This window comes from Centrocercus urophasianus, unplaced genomic scaffold (assembly GCF_019232065.1).
Source record: "Centrocercus urophasianus isolate 14NV4802_14NV808 unplaced genomic scaffold, USGS_Curo_1.0 seq_17, whole genome shotgun sequence".
NCBI classification, from domain to species: Eukaryota; Metazoa; Chordata; class Aves; order Galliformes; family Phasianidae; genus Centrocercus; species Centrocercus urophasianus.
In genome coordinates, this window is record NW_024884722.1 from 28619600 (window position 1) to 28643591 (window position 23992).

Consider the following 23992-nt stretch of genomic DNA (forward strand, 5'->3'; position numbering starts at 1 on the left):
CAGTCAAACCTATAAGTATTGAATTTCTTGAATTAGGATGGAAAGAGAGCATTGTTCTGAAAAATAAAGGATGTTCTTGTATACATGTGCTGGATTTTTTCTCCACTAAGGGACAGAATGTGGGTAGTCTAAATAATTCAGGTAGCACCTAAATATTTTGGTAAGCAGACATCAGTGTAAATCTGACTTAGTAGACCTCAGGCTATTAGTAGTTCTCAACATCCAACTCAGCACTGAAGGAGTATTCCTACAAACCCTGTTTTCTGTTCTTGTGGCACATTAATGACAGAGATCACTCTTCAAGAATTTGTGGCATGCATGTATCTATTTATTTATCTGCACATTAAGAACTTGAGTTAGATTGTAATACCTAGCCACATTGCTCAGGGGAATATTTAAATTTGCTCTATTTGTGCCCAACTATCATAACACAAATTGCAAAATGAGACAATTATGTTTCACATTACAATCTCTATTTTCCTAGAGGTAATAACAGAATATTATAAATTTTAATGACATTAATAGTTTAAAGAATCAAGAGATACCAGAAAGAAGATCCCAGAGAAAGCTGGAGAATAAAACTGAATGGTGAGAGTACAAGGATGCTCACATAGACAAGCTTTAGATATATGCCCCTGTAACACGATCAATACTCCTCTCAATGCACTACATGTATCTATAAAATGGACACTTGTTCATACATTGCAAGTCTAGAAAACATCTTCACAATAAGCTGGTTTTAAAACATTTCTGAAATCTTCCATAGACAGATTTATGAAACCTTAACATTATGTTGGCTTCCCTGCATCTCGCATGAACAGACACGCACACAGGTTAATCCTTTAAGGAAAGGATACTTTTTCATGCCACAGAAAACATTCTAATAGAGGTCTACATGACTGCCGGTTCAATTTCCATCTTTGCTCTTCTCCCACAACCTCTTCCTTTCACCTGATGCCAATAAAATTTCCTATAGGTCTATTTCTATTTTCAAAGACTCCACAGTGAGCATCTTTCTCAGATTATAATGAGTGCATGAGTAAAAGCATGAAAAATGATAGTTAACCAGAACAGAACAAAAACAAACAACTCAACATTGATTTTAATGCAGACTTCACTGATGAGAACTCATAATGACGTACTCATCTAATCTTGCTCCTTGACTGTTTCAGTGTAATTCAACAGCATCTGAATTAGGTCAATTCCGAACCTTAAAAGCTACTTAGAATGCAGGTGCATATGAAATCCAGTTTCAAACACACACACACACACACACACACACACACACACACACACGTAAAAAATGCTAAATATGCAGTTTTTTCTATAGTGTCAAAGACAGCATTCAAAAGGAAAGAAAAAAGATTTGTCAGCAAGTTACAAATATAGATTTATTTGGAATAAAATTGGAATAAATTTAGACATGTGAATTACTAAGCTTTGAACTGAAATGTGTCATCTGCTAGATTATTTAAAAAGAGTCTTTCTAGTATTTTGGTCAATTTTTGTAAGTCTATACATTTTTCTGTAATTTCAAATGATTATGCATATCATAGAATGCTTGCCCTACTTTTATTTCTGAAGTATCACAAAAATTCTGCTTTGTTCAAGCAAACTTGGCAGACGGAACCATATTAGACTTATTATTATTATAATACATACAAACAATTGTATAGACTGTTTTTTCCAAAAATCTCCTAGAAATTCTGCATGTAGAGAAATATTGAGTAGAACTCCATATAGTCCTGGTTCTACCCAAATAAAAATGAAGCCATAACAATAACAATTTCTAAATAGCTGTGGATCTGACTGTTGACTACTCAAGGGGTATTACATAGGCACTTCTAGCCAGAAAGATTTTTTCAAAGGAAAGTGGAAAATAAACACTGCATCCATATGGGATTTTTCTTCTGCAGTCAGAAGTTTCTTCAAGATTACTCTACAAGCTCTGCATTAGGAAACACTGTTCATCAGGCATTATCTAATGTCTTATTACCTGATACCCTTGGAGAAAAGAGAGGTAATTTGTTGAGAGACACTTTATTTGATAATTGCTATCCTATTTTCTGCTCCTTCTCAACCTTTGAAAATATTTTATAGAGATCTCTATGTCATTATTTTCCTCTGGAAGAAGTGCCTTGATAGTGGCTGAGAAGACATTTGATTTGATAAGCCAAAGGGATGAGTAGCTATGGATATACTGAACATATTACATGGAAAAAAGAAAAGATAACTATTGGCAGAAATGATGGAGCTGCAGGGTAGAAACAGAAAGAACGAAATACATCGCACCAGGGCAGAAACAATGGAACACTTTCTCATTTCTCATATAACAAACTGCCTCTTACAGAATAGAGAACTGACACAGAGTCCACTAAAGAGGAAACATGTTTCGAGTGAATGCTCTGAAGGGAAAAGGAAAAAAGAATAAAATAGAAACTTTTCTCTGTACTTGGTTCTGAATTATCACATGGCTTGAGTTTGAGAAATTTTTCTTTATCTGCTGAAGCTCTAGAAATTCAACCGCTGGCAGCACCACCAGCATCATTTGAAATTTGTCTTCAGCCTAGAAAGGAAGACTTGTTGTCTAAAGTTTGACTCACATTCAAGTAATGCAGTTAACCAAACCTTCTGGATAACATCATCTCAACACAGCTTGGAGTTCTCCAAGTCCCTTAGCACTTCAACTTCCTGTATATGACTTCTTGCCACTGATAAAACCTGTACTGTTGTCTTGCTTTCAGTTGCTTTTACTACTACTCCTGTAGAAATTATAAAGCTTCTTCACTTCTCTCTTCTCAACTCTGAGGGCTTTCTCTAACAAATACACTACCACAGATGGGAAGAGTTTATCCAAATACTTTACAGTCTACAACTGCTTTAGTGGTTTGCCTATACTCACAGCCTCAGTTATTTTCCATTTCAAACTTTTTTTTGGACTGAAAACAGAAAACATCCAGAAGCAACTTTTCCTGAGACTTCACTTTTATTTCGCAGCTGAAGAAGAATTTCATCAATCTTTTAACAACTGAATACTTAGCATTCCTATGGATTTAGAATCCTACCTTTCTACTATCCATCTTATAGTGCTGCAGATTGTTTGGTTGATTTCCATTTCATTTAAATGTGACAAACAATAGGACCTACTTTTTTTCTTAGTGACAAAGAAATGACCCCATATTGAAGTGCAGAGTCAAACTACTCTGCACAGCATTAAACTATATCTTGAATCAAACATACAGCCATCCCATGTGTAAGCCCCCAGGAACACACACAAACACTGAGAACTGCACTAATGAATCTGCCAGGACCATCAATAGTAAGATTCCTTTTTCCTTCGCAAAGTTTCATTCTGGCACCTTCACAACAGTTCACAGAAAAAAATACAACAGAAGAATGCAATATAGGCTTTTTGCAAAGTAACAAAACTTTGCTATATTAGAAAGAAATCCTCCCTTTTCCTTTTCCTCTGAGGAAAAAACCATGACAGTTAACCACATGGATAGTTGATTATCAAGAAGAATTTCACCCCAGTACATTCCTTTTCAATAGAGTTCCATCAAATAACATAATAATTTACATAGAAAGAAACCACTGTCATTTCCACAGTTGTCCCCACAATTCCCTCACCAATACTTTGAGAATTTACAAGTGAATATTGTGTGAATTTCAGCATTTGCTATTCCATGTGGCATTCATTCCACATAGTTTATAGTCTGTGGAATGTAAAAAAAAAAAAAAAAAAAAAAAAAAAAAAATCAGTATAATAATAAGTTATTTTGTTTTAACAACAAAGACTCCTTTGCATCTGATCTGACAATGACTAATCTGGACCAGCAAGAATAAATTAGAAATCAGAAAAATCAGAAAATGAAAACTGTAGCCAAGTGGAATTTCTAACCTTTGGTCTTCCAACTTATTTTTACACCTTATAATTAAATTTATTTTTAAAGCACTGAAAGTGTCAGCAATTCATTAACATGCATCTTCCCATCAAAAGTAATAACAAGTAAAATATATATACATTTTAAACAACTGTAATCTAGATATAAAAGGTTCATTCCTGGCCAAGTCAAGTCATTGGAGCTATCCCAAACTTGGACCTGGTTAACAGAATGTAATCAAATGCAATCACTATGGCTTGCTCAGTAGCAAACGGGAAGGACAGAGTTTCATGCTGACTGCAAATAAAATACGTGACATAGTTCCCATAAATTTCATATCTGTCACCAAAGGTATTGAATAAACTTTCTGATCAGAAGTATAAGCAATGATTATTTGTATAAATTGGCACTGTCACACACATATTGCAATACGGCATTTGAAAGAACCTAGAACAGAAGGTGCAGATCTGAAAAGTAACATCCAGTGGTGTTCATAATATAGTTGTATTTGTCTTTCCAAATTGAGATCTGAAAATATTTAGCACTCAATGTGAGCAGGATGCAAAAAAAAAAAAAAAAAATAATAATAATAATAAAAACAACAGCAGAACAAGACAGAAATACGATTGAGACAGAAAAAGGTAACTAAGGAAGATGCACCTATTCATTATGATATATTTAGATCATAAACTATTTCCCAATACCCAATTTAATTTCTATTGCTAAAGATTAAATTGTATTTCCTTTATCTTTACAGTGTAAATGTATTCTTCTTGTAATCGTATGTATCTTACCACCATACATTTGCTTCAACTCATAATTTTCACAGGAGCTCAATGTAATTCTTTCAATCTTTCCTCATCAGTCATATTCTAATGAGCTTCCACCATGCTAGGTGGTCTCCCCCCCAGTTTTCAAAATTGTTCTGCCATCCTTCTTTGTTTTACAGTGTCTTGCTCCAAACTTCCAACATAGTTCCAACAAGTCCAAGTTCATGTCAAGCAGTGCAAAATAATTGCCTCTTTTGTACTACTGGATACATCTGTTGTAAGATTACTGATAACTAAACCACAGCAGTATTGATTCATATTCTGTTGATAAACCATGACAACTGGAAGTTGCTCCAGCAGATGCTCAACAGCTATTTTGCAGCCGAATTACTCAGCACTACATTGAATTTCATCTACTGCCTAAATAAACTGGACTAAAATATGTTTTTGTAACAGTATGGTAATAAGTAATACTTTCTATAATGCAGATTCAAGTAAGTCAGTGAAAATACTAGAAACTCACTTGCCTTCTCCTTAGAAGTCACCTAACACTTTACCTTCTACTACATCCAACCTTTTTGTATCACTTCTTATGAGTCAGTTCACACCTCAGCAAATCATTTTTCTGTTATGCCTTTGCATTCCTCCCTAGTTACCCATCATTTTTTCCCCTCTCCTTTTTAGTGGAATCCCTCCCTTTGATTTCAAGATCTGTAAAAATATCCCCATTGAACTACAGTATCTTATGTCCTCACAGAACTCCACAGTGCTTTTGCCATACTATTTTCCTTGTTCTATCTTTTTAAGAGCTTTACCAGCTCCCTAAACTTCTGAAGTTATAGAATCTCTTCATTGAACTCCATTAATCCTATTCTCACATCTTCCTCTTCTTAAGTGCATGCTACCATCTTATAATCAGATCCACAATAATTATTTTCTGACTTGATATTCCTAATCCATTCTTCCTTAGCCTAAACAAAATCTGAACCTTAACATTTCACACGTGTAAGGATAACAACGTCCATGCCCTAACGCTGCTTTCTTCAGCTACCAGAGAAATTAAAATCCACCACTGTTACAATTTCTGGTCCTTTGGGCATTTCTATCAAAGATACACAAAGGTCTTTTCCAGCGTATCTCTCTGTATTTACACACAGCTACTCAACCAGACTGATTCTCACCACTCCTCAGGTTCAGGGCTGAGGTGTGTGTACATACTACTGGGACGTGTAGTTTGGACACTGAAACAATTATTCCCAATTCAAAATTCTGACTAGTGATGAAAATTTGTTGAAATAGAAATGAAAGAAAGGATTTGGTGAAACAACTCATTTTATTTAACAGTTACATTCAGTAGCCACTCAAGTAAAGAATGGTTGACTGCTTTGTGAATTTAACTGGTTTATATATAAAAATAATGAATTTATGTGCATATAAAAGAAAAAAAATCTGGAATCACAAATAAATTTGATGTATGGGAACAAAATACTGTGTCTAACAATTTTTTTTTAATCAATGCTCAATTTTGCAGAAGAATTTATTCTGTATGCAGCCTTTATTTTTTCTCTCCCCTGCTTGCAACAGAGAAAGTTTCCAAACCACAAAATGTCCCACAGAATGAGAAACATGGCTTCTAATGGTATTTATACCCCTAGACCTACCACTGCTAACAAAAAAAGCAGATGCAGACTCCTAGAGCACTGTTCCTTGTACAGCCACATACAAATTCAGTTTCAAGTATTGCTCCTGTGTTTCTCCCACAGACATATGCCCTAGGCAACACACAGCATTTTCTCTGAATGTGCCAAAAAAAGAGAAAGGGAGAACAAAAAACATCAGGAGTAACCAGCAGAAATGCTTGAATTCAGGCACCAAAGAAAAAGAAATATAAGAAAAATAGAAAAAGAAAACAAGAAAAAAGATGGAAAATAAACACCCTGAAAAGGTCAGAGAGCATCTACAACTGTGTCACACACTCATGCCACAAGAAGCAATAGCATGCACCTATCAAAGCCAGCAGGTCACTCTACCAACATATCAGGTGATAAATAGCAAAGATACATCCAAAATACTTGATTTGTTCTAGCACAATTTACTGTAGGTCAGAATTAATTATGGACAACTGCCAGTAATCAAAGTTTTTGGACAAGTTGCTGTTCTCAAGTGGTGTTTGCTTGTGCAAGGATTTTTATTTTATTTTTTTTTTTAAAGTCACATACATGAGGGTTTCTGAAAAGCTAAAAGCATGTTTAACATAGGTAGTGCTTGTATCTGAATTCTAAGTCTAGAAATACTAAATGATTCCTTGCACAAATAAACGTAAAGAGGATAAAACAAATATAAAACACAGAGGTGGTTAGAAATACATTTTTTCCCCCTCCAATCTCCACTACTTTCAAGAGCTCTGCAGGTCTGAAACATGAAACATCTGAAGAAAATCAGACATATTTCACAAACATTTATTTTTAAGACAGCAAGGTTCTTAAGACATAGTAGAAGATGAGAAGGACAAATAATGACTTGAAAGAGGACACAGAAGGAGCATACAGCCTGCAAAGACATCCCTATGTATTCTCCTATCCAGAAAGACTGCCATATAAGGTTGCAGCCTTCCAACCCATCAGCATTTTTTTTTTTTTTTTTAGAGGTGACTGAGTCCTTTTGTACCACCAATGGCGCCCCAAAATGAATGGGTAAGTCAGCACAGAAATTTAAGTCATTAGAAACTAAAAATGCAACCCCTTAGCAGCAGAGTACTACAGTTTGTGTATAACCCCTACACAGCCCACATTTGTTCATCTGAAATATAAGCTTAACAGGCATACAGTTTTACATTAGCTCATTGGTATTGCTTTCCCAACAAAAAAAATGAAGGGATAAGTTAAGTTGAAACTCTCAAATTTAACTCCTATTCCTGCACGTGGGAAAGAAATTCACTTAAAAAAAATACATAAGTCAAGTCAAAAACTCACAAAAAGAAACCCAAAAACCCACAAATATTTCATTATCAATGTAGAAAAAAAAAAAAAGTAGATTTAACTCAAATAAGATTTAATAATTGATTTCTTGTAGAAATAGTACTGTACTTTAAAGCCATTTTAACTATAGCCAGATAAGTCCAATGCAGCAAATTGTGAGATGAGCCTTGGTAGTCTATGTGTATTCAGTACTAAGCCCTTCAATGGCTCCCTGAAATGAGAGCAGCTTAAGGAACCTATTTGCTAGAATCCCACACTCTTTATAGAAGGAACTGTCAGCACGAACAACTGTCACTGTATTCTCTTCCTATTACTGCCCCTTTGGGTCAATTGGCCCTACACCTCTCGCCTTCCCTGCAATGGTATGATTAAGTCACACAGACCACAGGGTAGACAGATGAACAGATATTCAATCTGCCTGGGAGAGGGAAAAAATAAAAATAAAAAAATAAAAAGAGTGGCTCAGTATTAGCACTATTTTACAGAAATTGTACCCGGTTTGCTACACATGCAGAACTGCAACAAAAAAAGCTCATTTGGCTGTTGGGAATTAAAAATGTATTAAATTCTGCAAATTACAGTGCCCATCAACATCCAGCAAAGGAACAGCTTGTTTTCCATCAAATATCCACAGAGTTCCCATTGATACTAGCTGGAAACATGCACGTGGAAAGCATAATCAGTTTGTCTTCTTGCTGGCATTGGGGAACATAAACAGTTAAGTAAGAAACAGGCCCTAAAGAATCCATCCATAATACTTAAATATTTATATGGATATATCTTTTTCTTCTAGCAGTAGCTCTAAGCACACAAAGATCAACACTTCATAAAATATTTGCAAATTCTCTCTAAAGAATCCTAGAATGGCCTGGACCACAATGATCATCTGGTTTCAATTCCCCTGCTATGTGCAGGGCTGCCAACCACAGACCAGGCTGCCCAGAGCCACATCCAGCCTGGCCTTGAACGCCTGCAGGGATGGGGCATCCACAACCCCCTGGGGCAACCTGCTGAATCTTCACAAAGTTTAAGTACTTCTCAAATTTTGTTTTGAATTTAATTGCATTCTAAAGACATTAGTAAGTATGTTCACTAATATTTTTCACTAAAGTTTATTTATAAGTCTATTTGCAGTAACAAGTTCCCCATACTTGTTAAGTTGCAAGGAAATTTCCTTTTTAGCTTAGATCTGCATTTTGCTACCACAGCTTCCATATCCAGTCATTAGAGGAAAACATAAAAGTTCTCAAAATAAGAGCAGACATCTTGTATGACACACGTGTGTGCGTGTAAGCACATGTTAATGCATGAGTGCTGAAGGTTTTTATTTGTGATATTATAGATTCAGGCGTCATGAAGTAAGTTTTAACACCTGAAGAGCAGAAATAGCAGATTCACAAAGACTCCCTCGCAGTCAACGTTTAGGAAAATACACACTGTTATCTTTATGTGAATATAAACACTGACTCTATGGGCATCTTGCTGGTATTTTGTAGTGGGTCATTACCACAGCTAACAAATCAGGAAGTACATAAATGTAACGTGGCCTAGGAAGAATTTATAAAGCCTTTATAAGCAGAGATTTCACGCTCTCCTCACCCTCATATTTAATTACAGCGCTTTCTAATACCACACAATTCACAGTTACTAATAAAAGTAGTCTATTCAAAATTATTAGCTAGGTGTAAAAAAAGGGAATGAGATATTAAACAAAGGAATTGGATATTAAATTAAAGGTTATGCATTCAAAATATAAAAATAAAACTGAACGCAGATCTTTTTACTTAGATATTATGATACCCTTGAACAAATCATTATTGAAAGCAAAAGCATATAAAAAAATGCAATTTAGTTTGAACAATAATTGATTTGTAAATGATTATATATGGTACAAGACTTGAAGCTTTCTCAGGCCTTCTAAATACAAGTCTGCACTCATTCCCATTAGGGCATCATGGTATTAATCTAAAATAAACAAACATAGCAGCAGGACAGGATACCATTTGCTGCAGAGAGAAAATCTCTCATTTTAGATCTGTGCTATCCTGGAACTTAGCCAGAACACCAACAAAATTCTGCTCTACAGAAAGCCAGCATGTCATGCAAATGCATTCTCTTAACAAGCTAAGGCTTCACTCTTTCCTCTCCTGACATCCGAGCACAGTTGTTCATAGGTGAGAAAGGTGAGATTCCACCAGATACAGAAGTATTTATTCAAGGTTTATTTTGAGATATTCTTTGGCTACTAAGTAGGTAATGGGGCAGGATCAACATGAAAGTAAAAATAACATATTTGAAAGCTTTATTTTGATTTTTCATATGCAACTTATATCAATTCAATAAGGCATGCGAGATACAACACCATAGGGTTTGCCTTTGTACCATTCAAGAAGCAAAAACGGTAAGAGTATGCTCAGTCTGATGTACCCAAATACAGAAAACAAAGGATGGTGATGAGTAAGCATACAAAGCTAGGTTGTCTCTTCACTTTCTTACCTCGTTTACATAGACCCAGTGACTATCTTTTGATGCAAGGTTGGTTTCCACAGCCTAAAAAAAAAAAAGAAAAAGAAAAAGAAATAATAAAAATAAATAAAACATGAAGTATATTCCAAAGAGAATTTACAATGTAAGGTACTGTCACATCTTATTCTGGATACTTTATTTTCCACTGGCATTGTTTCAGCACAGTACTTTCCAATTCTTCCGTTGCTACATGATTGAGAGGTACTTTATCAGTTGCAGTCACATTTCTCTGACTACTGCGCCCGAAGTCCCGTGTACCATTAAGATAATCTATAAATGTAGCCTGGAGGCATATTGCAACACGGTGGTATGTCAGCGTGATAAGGGATCCTGTAATGAACAATTGCTCAGGACATATGTGGTATGCTTGTATTTATGAGAGCTGCTTTGAAAGTAATGCCTCCTATTTTTATTCCTTTGGCCATGACATCAGAGGCAGACATTGGTGGTATGGCAGTAGAGGTTGAAACTTCCTACCAGTATTCCATTACTTCTTGTTGCCATATGACAGATAGCAGCAGAGGGGCAGCCCGAAAGAACGGCGTTTGACACGGAAGGGTGTATGAAGGAGCGCCACTGAATTCCTCTATGCGGAAAAGTGGTACCCACTGACATTCTGATGTTTGCTGAACATTTATGGAGACCAAACAGCAGATGTGAGCAGAGAGAGGTGCTGGGTGGTGCATTTCAACTGAAGCAACAGTGGCTCACCCCCACTGGTGCAGATTTATACAAGCATAGCATGCAGGCTCTTGTTCATCACTGGAAAAACACATAGCTAAAGGTTGTGACCGTGTTGAAAAAGACTGCATTGTAGCTGAGAATTTGATCTATCAAAAAGTGCTCTTCATAGGTATTGTAGCTATTGTTGTTTCTCATGGAGAGAAATAAGCAATTACTTTCACACATTACTTTCAGAGAGACCTGTACATAATAATCCCATAGGCTTGCTTTCTTCTAAACACGCCTCCCAAATATATTACTTCTGCCTTATTACAACTCTGTTCATTTAACTTTAGTTAACCTATTTAATTAAAACCACCACTCTGAGACACTCATATGAGTCATCCTCTCTTCACATCTAAGCAAGACCCAAGAGAAAGTTATGATTTGCATGGACAGTTTTTCCAGCTTCCTGGTATGGACTTAGATAATGATTTCATACTATGAAGAGAAAGAGTTCATCTCGTCACACAGGATATTTATCAGCCAACAGATAGCCCTCGTGGTTCACTACGAAGGTAAAACCAGAAAAGACCACCAGCACAATTGTCACTACCAGTAATGAGGATCTTGGTGGAAAGATTTGGTAATGTACGTGGAAGTTTCTAATTGCCCCCTTTGTTTAACAGAGGTAAGTTATTCTTTAGTCTCATAAAACTATATCAAGGATCAAGAGGTGTACACTATAGTGATTACGATATTGCTAATGTCCTGCTTAACACATAGTTAAACAACGAGCATGGATTCAGCTCACCTAATAAAATGAGTCCCAGCACACACTTGTATTTCAGGAGGCAGTTCATTACAGAAAACCAGTTTATGTCACTGCATTTCTTCTTCTATGCCAATACGATCCTATTTATTGGGCAGACATTCTTACACCATGTTATAAATTGCCCTATGAATCACTGTAATGTACCTAGTTAAAAAAGACAAACACAAATGAACAAAATCCTTTTAAGTAACTGCTTTTTAACCTGGATAATTTTGGCGCCATGATTGCTCTTTGTGGCTTCAAAAACAACTGCACTGATAGTGAGAGGCTCTATAGACCGTGGCTGGGCTGGGAAGGAACAGCATCAACTACCCTACTCTCCAAACACATTTGCATAATAAGCCTCTCAGATATTTTGCATCAGATGCAGGGATGATGCACCTTCTTTTATGACAATGACTCCAGATGACTGGCTGAGCATAAACACCCATGATTTACAAGGCTGAAATGCAATGACAAGTTATCTGTCCTTAATATAGACAAAGGGAATACCTGATCCTAGCAAGAAAACAAAACAAAAGCTGGCTAAGTAGCCAACATCAACATTTTTAATGTCACTCTTCATTAATATTGTGTTAAAAAAATACACGTAAATAAGTAACTGTGTTTTAAAACTTGTTTATGTAGATTGAATAACAAGAGAAAAGGCAGTGGACAATACACAGATCTCAATCTATTTCTCATGTCCACAAGGTGAAGTACTCCTTTACAAAGACAAAAATCCTTAAAGAAAAAAAATCAAAAAGTCAAAGGAGAAAAATCATCACAGACAGGACACATTATTTCTCATCAGCATCATAAACAGCATGATGGGGAATGTAACTATCCCTGGTGTCAAAATAGATGAGAACTGCTAGAGACAAGATAATCCTCTCTTCAGTATGCAGTGAAAAAAATTGTCTCCTTCAGTTAATTGCCTACTTAGCATTTCTTTTAAATTGGCAAGAAAATTAAACTGACCCCTTAAGTGAAGAATTGTAGCTGCTATGAAAGCTAATCTTAACAAAACTTGTAGATTTTCTCCCTATTCCCCCCTCTAACATGTTCTTCAGACATAGCCAAAACAGCCCAGTGTGGTAATGTACAGAGGAAGTGCTGCCAAAATTAGCAAAGCAGAACTAAATAACGCTCAGGTGCAGAGTTATTGCATTGGCTACGTTTTGAGTTACCTGCAACAGTGAACAATTTGTATGAATAAATATTAAGTCGGAGGTGCTGAAATAGCCAGGGAACTTCAAATGAATGATTCTAACTCATTCTTCTGGGTTCACGTATCTGTGCCAAGGTTTTTAAAAGAGATTGACTAAATTTAGGATGCTCAGAGTTTATCTTTAGCCAGAAGAGTGCTAGTCCATTCAGCATCCCATGCAAAAGTCAATGGCTCTTCACTCTAGAAGCCTGAAACATTTAGAAACATAACTGCATCTAGAAACAAAACTAGAGGTAGGCAAGTTTAAAAGTCTATAAATAGCTTCTGTTTAGAGCTGCGCCATATCCCATGAAGCAGTACTCTAAAACCAGACACACTGAGAGGAGGAAAAAAAACTTATGTTTCAAATTTTGAGCCACATTTACAGAGTTGCCCTAAAGAACCCCTCCAATATCCTACAAGGAACAGCTGAAAGAGATCATGAAAATTTCAGCCTTCCAATAGCACGGGTATATTGGAGGTGCACTCACTGCCAGAGGCCCAAGGAAATTAAAGAGTGTGAAGACCAAGCTATGGTATACCTATGACACCTATCAGGTGACACCTATGATATCATACACAAATTCCTTCAGAATTCTCCAAATAAATATATATTATGTATGTTTGTAATTTGTGTAGTTTCTTGTTTGTTAAAAAGGAAAAAGTATCAATACTGGGGAGATTATGGTCATTCCTTTTTAATTAGAATTTAAATATTCAAGATGTTCAACATCTTGTCATTTGCTAAGCTTTTGGCTCAAACCATTCAGAATTCCCTACAAAACATCCTATTACAGCCTATTTCATAAATGCATCCTTCATTAAAGAAAGCAGGCTAGGAATCTCTCATTGCTGCAGCTGAGGAAAACCTCTGAAATAGATTGTAGCAGGATTAATTGCTAAAATATGGGTTCTTTGGTGAAAAGCATACTAATATATATATATATATACAAAAACAGCTATTTCTTTATATACTGCCTATGTAGAGAGTCTGAGAATAATGCCTCACAACATTTCTAATCTGCTTATGAGATAAACAGTACATTGGAAATTAAAGTACATCCATATTTCTTTAATCTTAGACTAGTAAGTAGCTTCCACAAGTTTGGAAAAAAGAGGTGTTGAGAGACTACACATCCTTGTTCCTCCCTGGCCACATTTCAACAACCGGATGTTAAAATACAGAACCTAAACTCAAAGATTTAAAACTCAGCTGATGAACAACTATTTGTGACAACATATAAAAGATACTAGCAAAACTCTGCCAGACTGGGAAGAGGGAAAGAGAGCAGTGAACACAGAAGACTGTTAAAACAGGATCTAAAATCTCAGTGTTTGTCTTTTGATCTTCTGTTTCTCCCTATTTCCTTTCTATTGCTAGTGTTTTCTGCTGAGAAATTATAACCAGTGTTAAAAATATATTGTTCATAAAAATGATCAATGATATTTTCATGTAGACAGCCTTATTTTTAAATTTATAAATTGAAATAATACATTGCTAAAATCCATCTATTTTATTCAAAATATTAATGGAGAACAAATATTTGCATTGCTTTATAAAGGAAGCAACTCTGCTCATTAGTTGTAGAATTAGAGAGAAGCGAGGAAGGTTTGCAACAAATACAACAATGTTCAGAAAGAAAGCCATTCTGCAGAAAACAAAGCAAGCAAACCAGATGCAATCCATTCCTGATCTCTTCCAAAAATCTGAAACCAAGAACATTTCCAAGCAGACAGCAACAGGGATGGATTTTTCTAAAGTATCTGGCTGCTTTGCCAGGGTCAGCACCTTAGCATTGAGAGTAAAGAGCTGGTTTTGTAGAAGGGAGCATGGGGATGAATGTCCAGATACAACCTAGAGGGCAAGAAGCAGATGAGTGTCCAAATAGAGAGGGGACAAATCATGTTTCAGCGACAGCTGAAGATGGCAAACAAATGGTCCTGTTGTTTCTACAGTTCCAGAAGGAAGGGCTGTCACTCTGAAATTTGTGACAGAAAAGAAGCAGTGTGTTTTGCCAGGAAGGATATCAAAACAGAAAAGGATATTGTTCATTCTTTCACTGTAATGGTGGGGATAAAGAGCATGACAGCTTTCCAGGGAAAAAAAATAAAAAAAATAAAAATCAAGTGAGAAGTGGTGAGTTCACAGTTGTAAAATCATTTGGAAAGTGTCCTAAGAGGCACTATAAGAAAAACAAAAGCAGAGTTTAAATACTAATTACAGCTAGAAGTAGAGTGCAGATACACCTGCAACACAGAGAATCTATCTTAGGAGCACTGACAGATAGAACAGGAAATAGACTATCTCAAGTTGGGAGGGTACCATATAAATCACTGAATCCAACTACTGGCTCCAAACAAGCACCACCCCAAAAAATCAGACTCTATGACTGAGAATACTGCCCAGAATCTTGAATTCTGGCAAGCTTGGTGCCATGACCACTGTCCTGGGAAGTCTGTTCTGGCACCAGATCACATTCTTCCTGATATCCAACCTGAACCTCCCCTGTTGTCATTCTCCCAAGCACTACCACTGGTCATCGGAGAAAGGAGATCAGCACCTGACCTTCCACTGCCCCTCATGAGCAGGGCACAATTAGCTGTCCCATAATTCTACTCCTCTCTAGGCTGAATATGTCAAGGGACCTCAGTCACGCCTCACAGGTTTTTGCCTCCAGACCCTTGTGGAATGGTTCCACCATGACTAGTTGAGTATTCAACTCCTAACTCTTTCCATGGAGAACCAACTGCCACTATCATCAAAGCCTGTTAGATGCCAACATTCAGTTCTGCGATGCCCAACACCAGCAATTAGGTTCCTTCACAAACTCCTACTGTGCAGCTGCTTTCCACCCTGCAGACCCTCCTGCAGACCCCCTGCCAGTTGGGCAGATTGCCAACGGGCAGCCTTTGGGATGCTTACAGCCAGAGAGAGACTGGAGACCTGTAACAGAGATCTGCAGAGAGTCACAGCTCGGGACCCATGTCCTTTTCTGGGATGAGAACTGTGAGTGAAGAGACTAAGAAATGCCCAGGGTCAGCTTTGTTAATACGGAATTTGTGGGGGAAAAAAAAGAAAAAAAAAGTGAAAGCTTCATCATTGGCAAATATCACAAAGTGCTGGCTCATCTGAGGGCCTCTGTCATTTTTTCCTTCTTCGGATTTCTGAAGTGACCAGTAGGACAATGACTGATAAACTTTTCTTTGTTGTTAATGTATTTATTATTCATAATGAAACAATAAGTAAAGAAGAGCTCATGGAAGTAATCATGTCTAAATCTCAGCTCTTTGCAAATGTTTTAAAAGCTATCATTCACTACCCTTACAATTTATTACCTGCTTATTTTACATTTGTCACTGAATAGGTTTCAAAAGAAAACTGTTTCCAGCTCCTATTGTCCCAAGCAAGGCTAAAGTCAGCGACCCGCTTCCAAAAGCAGCTTTTATATTTTCTCTTCACATCTTAGGAGGAAGGATTTAAGTGGAGTGTTTTATTACTACTATTCCTCTCACAAAAAGAAAAAAAAAAGGCAAATTTTTCAGGACCATTTTGAAATCTACTTTGTAATTCTGAGACAAGTCTATCTCCAGTTGCAGACTTTTGTTAGCAGGAGACAGACTTACATTTCAAAAAATACGTTTCTTCTTAGTTTAGATGGAAAAAAATACACCCAAAAAACCTAGGTATCAGATAACTGGCTTACATTCCAAAGAAGACACAACCAAATTGGTAATGGAATACACCTGTCAGTAATTCATTCCATACTATCAAAGTGCAAAGTGTTTATCTACGAAGCTATGTACCTGGATATAAGTAAGTCAAAACAGAAGATATGGGAAAGTCTGTTATGGCAGAGCAGGTGGGCTCAGGAGTATCCATTGGATACTCAGTTTATATTTAGAAACCCCTATCTAATAAAACAGTTGTTCACGTTAAGGACTCATTTGCATTGGGAATAAAGCTCCACAGATGAACAAGATCTCAGAGTAACCGAGATTCATGTAATTCATTACAAACTTTCTTTGCTTTTCATTTTAAGTATCTCTTTGCTCAGTGTTTCCAGAGCAACACAACTTCTATAAAGCTTAATAAATTAAAAATAAAGTAAGCATTAATAGCCATAATATTTTTTTAAATGTGAAGAAAAACGTCAGACAAGTCTAATCTACTTACAATAATTATAATGTTGTGAAGAAGACTCCAAACCGACAGTCTTTAAAGCTGAATGGTAGTACTGCCATTAGTAAGCTTTCCACACCATAGTATTACATCCAAACTCAAAAGCATGAGTGAGACAACCTGGACTCTGAATTTTGAAAAGAAAAGATCTCACTTCCAATAAACTGTGTTAGGAATGTATGTTTACATTTTTCTTTTTAATACAGGTTAATTAAATTTTTTAAATGTCATTTCAAACAAATATGAAATTCTTCCTTCTCTAAATGTTAAATGGTAATTTGAAAAGGCTCCATGACATATTTTTTCAAATAAGAAAATTCACTGAGCCTGACCCTTTCTGACTGAAATTCTTCATGAAGAGTTTGTCCTTCCATTGAAAAGTTTTGTTAAAATTCAATACTCTTCCTTTACCGAAGATCTTCCTAGGAATGTGCATACTGATAAAAAACACCTAGCAAGCTGAGTACACATCTTCCAGTGATCACCACCTCACATCAACGGTACAGTTATTTTCCATATAATACAGCAGGAGCCATCAATTCAGAGATCTAGTTCATATTAACTATGTAGAAGGGATTCAAGAGCCACAAGCCTAATGGCACTTTAACATCCACTTTTCTTGATCACTAACTGCATATATTACTTCATCCTGCACTCTGACAACTGGGAGAACCGTTTCCAGTTCCTAATAAGACATGTCATGCAAACAGGAGTAAACTTGAGCCGGACCTTCCCCTGCTTTTAGTACACACTCCTACAGTATATGAATGCTGATTAGAGGATGTACATGACATTTTGTACATTATAACTTGATAATAACCTAAATGGAAATACACTAATAATATAACTGAAAATCACACTAGTTTCCTGTTACATATGTCATAGGTGGTAAAATTATATGTACACTCAGTATATATACGCATAAACTGAAGAAAGCTACCCAGAAGTTTAATCTTAATCAAGAGGAACAATGAAGAAAAGGAAAAGGGACAAGGAAAAGAGGAGAAACCACGCACAGCAACATCTCCTGCTTACATGGCTGTGTTTCTTCTTAACTACTGCAATAAAGATGACATTGCCTATTATTTTAATCACTTAAATCTAATACCTTGGGTTTCTGCTTAATCTTATTCACTTTTTCTAAGTAATGCTTATATTTGATCTCTCTTGCATTCCATTTATGGCATTTTCTACTGAATCACACATGGAAGTAAAATACTGTATACGGAGTTCATCCAATAGCATTCAGTAAGAATTTACTTTTCAAAGCTCAAGCATCAAATACTACTTATAAACTTGTTAACCATTGACCATTTAACTGTTTGGCACAGTGGTGACACCGGATAATTGCAGAGCTGTCAGGAAGCAATATTTCTGTAAAGACATAAATCTAATGTTAACCACAGAATATAACCTCTCCAAAATCTTGTACTTAAAACGTTACCAAATTCTCATGCTGAGCTGACTTTGAAGACGCTCTGCAATCTTCTTAAAAAAGATTTAATTTTTCCTCACTTAGATACTGAATTTCTTTTTTAACAGATTTGTTACATCTATCTTCTATTTTAAAAAGCCTCATTTTTCTAGAGAAATTTTTCTAATGTTTTGTTAACAAAGGTATTCCTGAAAAGGTCAAACTACAAAGAACAAATTAAACTCGTCAGCATTTCACTTTGTTTGCTTTTGTACTCCCCATCCCCCATGAACTCACCTAAAACACTTCAGTGTTTTAAGTTTTCTTCTTGTTTGAAACACCTACATGGAGTTGACTAGACTTCATTTTCAACTGAATAAGCTTGAAAATTGTTCATCAGGGACAGATCCTTTGCAAATGAAGTATCAGCATAGGTGATTGCTCTGTATTTTAAAAACAAGCATCCATTGCACAGCCAGTGCTAATACATTTCAATGTATACCACCACCCCCATACTCAGCATACTCATTGCTCTACTCAGAATAGCTTAAGCTCCAAACTTCAGCTTGCACATATATGATGCGAAGAACATGACTTTTTTGTAGATTTAAACAGCAGATGGTAACCATGTCATTAAAGAGATGCAAACTTCTTAGCTTTCTAACATACACCCAGCAGAAAACAGGGGCAAAGTTTACATTCTTAATTCCCTCTTTTAAAAGTATACTTCATTTTGTGGCAGCATGGTAGCTAAAGTTCCCAACATCATGCATCATGGCACAAACTCTAAACTTGAGGAATCAACTACAGGGTCAGAAAATCTCTTTGATTCTCATGAATTTAGGGTTTTAATGATGGTTTATAGCCTCTTTCATAACATTGCCAATTGTAATTCAAGGCAGGTATTTTACAGAGGTTACGCTCTTTGTAAACTCCACGAACTTGGAAAACTACATCCACATCAAAGGGAACCCTGTCCATTACCCACTTTATTTAGCTGCTCAGATATAGAACACCACTTCTCTTTAAATTGCTTATAAACACTGCCTGATTTTAAATAAGAGATGACAATAAGACTCTTGCCTCAGCCTCAAACATAATCACTTTCAAACCAGTCCTTTTCTGCCTGCAGCGCTCCTATTTTAAATTGCAAAATAAATACATAAATAAAGTAAAATCCTTACAGATGCAAAGACCTTCTTGTCAGTTATAGCGTGTTTCACATGCACAAACAGTGCCACAGGCTGTGCAAGCACTAAAGAAGAGAAAGATCACCTTTAAGAAGAGAAGAGTTACTGATCAGGTCTGCCAGCAAGAAAGAATTGTCTTTTTTTATACTGCATGAGGCTCCTATGTACTGGTCAACTGATAACTCTGTCTGCACTAGGAGGAAAGAAACCCTTGGTGAGAAATAATGGAAGAGCCAACTTTCCCTTTACACCATCTTAATGCAAATGTAATGCTTTGCAAACAGGTAAGCAAAAACAACAGTCCCTCAGCTCTGTCTACATAGCACACACGGCTGAGAGGTAGACACTGATTAGTTCAGCTTCCTTTACAGATTTCTCTTCCAAATGGTGAATATTTGTACACCTATTTAAGTCATAACGCTCAATGTTTTGCATTCACACTTTCTCAAATCTCGTAGAGATGCATTTGAGCCCATGTGGCAGCCACTTCATTGCTGCCAGTCTTTATCAGCTGGCAAGTCTTTGACAGCAAGGATGTTATATACAGTAACGTACATATATATATATACACACACACACACACACACACACACATCCATACACAATAGCGTGACTTGAACGTATTTGTCTAAAAAACATATTTACTCTTCCTAAATGCTTGCAAACAGTTATCCAAGAAAGTAAAGTAAATTAAGAATACATACTCCACCCTTTGAAGCAATTTCCACTTTGCCTTACAGAAGCTTGCCCAGTGTTTGCAAAGTTGTAAACAAATGGGTTTCTGAGAATGAACTTCTCTACACTGTCTGGAGCAAAAGCTCATCTTCCAACTCCAGGGAAAAGAGCATTCATAACAGATTATTCCTCGATTCTGTTATTGAAAACAAACCACCTTTAGCATTTTAACAACTGTAATTTTCTCCTCATTGTTTCTGAGGTAAAAACTAGACGAAACAGATTTGTGTTCAAATTATGATGTACAAATCCAGAGGGAAAAAAAGTGAATCTTGTATTTATTTATTTATTTTTTTTTAAATCAGAGCATATTTTACTTGTGATATAGCATCCTTAACTACTGATTTCCATTATCCCATCCATACAAGTAAGAAAGCTAGTGAAAAAAGCCTATGCATCACAGAAAAATAAAGTACATTATAGTGTTCCTGTTAGACAGTGTGATCATGAAGCTAAGAACAGCCCAGATTGCTAGCTTTGTAATGGAGGACCTTGAAGTAATTCCAAATTTCCTCAGCTATGCTCAGATTCTAAACTTTACATTAGCCCATTTTCTCAGCAGATACTCCTTTTAAACCTGAGAGCTTTAAATGTTTGTTTGATATTATCAGCAGTGATTCTGAAAAATACTGTTGAAGGAAATGGTCCTAGCTGCCTGAGAAAAATAAAAAGTATGATAAACGCAGAGGTACTTAAAGAATGTTTAAACACATGATGACTTCTCAATCCAGATAACATAACTGCAGTGAAATAGTGTGAAAAATAAGGTCACACACTCAGAGAATGGTAAAAAAAAAACAACACAAACAAACCACAGCATTGGTATTACTTGAGATTTCACCAGTTGGGAATACACAAGAGGCTTATCAGAGGTTTGTTCTCCATTCTACCAATTTGTGCTCCCACCAACAGGTTGACCCTAGGATGTATCAGCTGAAGTATCAGTAGAGCAAGAAAATATTAATAACACTAGGGAGGTTCCTGCAGCAAGTAGTGGCATGGAAAGCGAGCTTAAGTTTGAATAGTATACTTAAGAGCAGAACAGTAAGAGAATAAGCTAGCTGTATTTCAAGTACTATTTTAAGTACCTCAGGAGGAAAAATACCATCACAATTGCTAAGTTCACTTGGATACGCTGGAAAAAAGAATAGATACAAATAGGATCAGATATGTCTTGACTGACAAATATTTTTACGTATTATGGTGAGGTTCTGAATTCACTTCAAAAACAATAGTAGCAAGTCAAAATATACCCAACTCAATTTCAAGAGGGCATAATCAATTTATAAAAGCAATTATGGAATATGCGTGTATATACACACACACACATATATATACACACACACACTTTTCACTGTGGCCTCTGTCCTCAGGGGATGGGAGCAAGTAATTCAGTAGCTCATTCCTCATCTTACAACTCTGAGGCAGTGCAGAAACCAGCCAGCAGGTTGGTTGTTCCAGGTTTTCTGATATGGATACAAAATACACACTTTATGCTTTAGAGACTACAGTAGAGCTGGAAGAGTTAATTTTGAGTTTGCGATTCTATTAGGAACTCAGACATTCAAGACTTAATATATCACAGGTTTCAAATTGCACCTCCTGGATCTTGGAAAGCTTGGAACTTGTCAGCTTCAATGCGATTTGTTTTTCCAAATCCAAATTGTTTTTAAAAGATTAAGGTGTTCTCATTTTATACAGTATTAAGCATAAAAAACAGCAATCCTTTACCATTCTGATAACTGTCTGCCATAATATTTATTATTTACTAAAGCTTGACTGTTGCTATTTTCTGAATTTAGGTCTGAAAAAAGACTGATTACTTCAGCTATGAAGAACTTGGCTTAAAAAAAGAAAAGATATTTCTTATAAACCATATGGTTCATGAAATAATAATGTAATACAGTATCTATACTAGCTCCATTCAAGCCAATGGCAACAAGATTTCATCCCCCAGAATCTTCTGTTTTAGGAACTGCTTCAAATCCTCCAGAATTGATAGATTTAGAAGCTTATTTTAAGAAACCGTGCAAATGACTGAGTAAAGTAACTAATTTAACACATCCTTACAGAAAATATGTATTACAAACAAACACATGCTAAGTATAAGCAAAGAAATCTCAGCCTTGACAATCAGAATTCTAGGAAGAAAAAAACCCCACAAAGTAAAACAAAAAAAGACCCAAAGCCAACATGTGTAGTTTCCAAATGAGGTTAGCATGAGTTCTAAGCTGGTGAATTCCAAGATGATGATATAGGGTGAGTTTTCACAAGCATGGACAAGAAAAAAAAAATATATATGTATATTGTAGTAGTATTACACCCTTTTCAAGGTTGGAAATTACAGCACACAGCACACTAAGTACACTAAGTATCTCACACAACACAACAGAGTACACATTCCTGTTCATGGTCTTCAGCACTTATCCTGATTTCAAAAGCCTGGATTTTTATTTTTATTTTTATTTTTTCCTTCAAGTAGCATCAAAAGGGATCATGGCAGCAAAGCATGTGCTAAACCTGCTGTTTTCTGCTCCGGAGGAGGGAAAAGACAACGCAAATTTGGAGACATTCTGTTAAAAATCTTCAAGTCCTCACCACAGATTCATTTTTAAAATCATATAATATCACCATTTGACGAGTAGTGTGAAGATATGTACACTTGGCTGTCCCATAAATCTGCCTTTCATGCCATTTCTGTTACATCACTCAAACTGAAAACAAAACCTTTAGTTACAAGAATATCATTAGGAGTTTTCACTTACAAATTATATCCTATTGTCTCATGCCTGCAGCTACTAATAAGCCTGGGGTTTGATTCTTTTCAGCTGAATGCCAGAAGACAGCAGAAGGATTTTTCCTCCATGAATCTGAAGCTGACAGCCAAACAGTTTGGCCACAATCCAGAACTATCCTATTCCTCTCTTAGCAGACAGACATGTCTGCATGCATATGTGCCTGCACTTGTGTGGGTGTCCTCTCACAGACATCTACACAAATGGGTGCTTAGGGAGGGCCACACAAGCAAGAAAAGGAAGTTGTGGGGGAAGAAAGAGGCAGCCATGCTCTCACCCATGAGGGAGGCAATAATGGCCTACAGAACGGCCAGAGACATTTCCAAGCAGAAAGGTTATTTCAAACAGAGTCGTATTGATACCATACTGGACTGAAAAAGTGACTTCTGGATTTTTCAGAAACTTCTAGGACAAATTTTCCTCAAGTTTGATGCACAGTAACAACCACCTCCATGTTATGTGTGTGTGCATATATATACACACACAAGGACACAAACAGGTATATACACGTATCAAATTGTGTAAATATAAGACAAATAAAATACACAAAACTACTGCAGAATTGAGCATAAATAACAAGAAATAAAACGTGTTTTCACACATACATACCACGAACACGAGTACATACAGCAACAGCTGTGGCCTGCAGGGCTGGGGTCTGGCTGCTGACCGGCAGGACGAGAGAGCAACTCCTGCTCTGCTCAGTGTTTGTGCAGTATGGCTGCTCCTCCTCTCATGGCCGCAAGGGCAGTTTGTGGGACTCACATCCCACTGTGGCATCTCAAGCAGGATTTTGCATGAGCAGTGCAAGACTGACTCCCAGGAGACAAGCC

The 23992-nt window shown here is 36.5% G+C and overlaps 1 protein-coding gene across 2 annotated transcripts in view; it reads right to left on the bottom strand.

The window, feature by feature from the left end:
- Window positions 1-23992, bottom strand: part of GRID1 (glutamate ionotropic receptor delta type subunit 1) — a 509969-nt gene that overhangs the window by 111412 nt on the left and 374565 nt on the right. For both annotated transcript variants that reach the window (XM_042818876.1, XM_042818875.1), the window contains exon 5: window positions 10129-10182. In XM_042818876.1, coding sequence (XP_042674810.1) covers window positions 10129-10182 — 54 coding nt within the window. The remainder of the gene's footprint in view (window positions 1-10128; window positions 10183-23992) is intronic.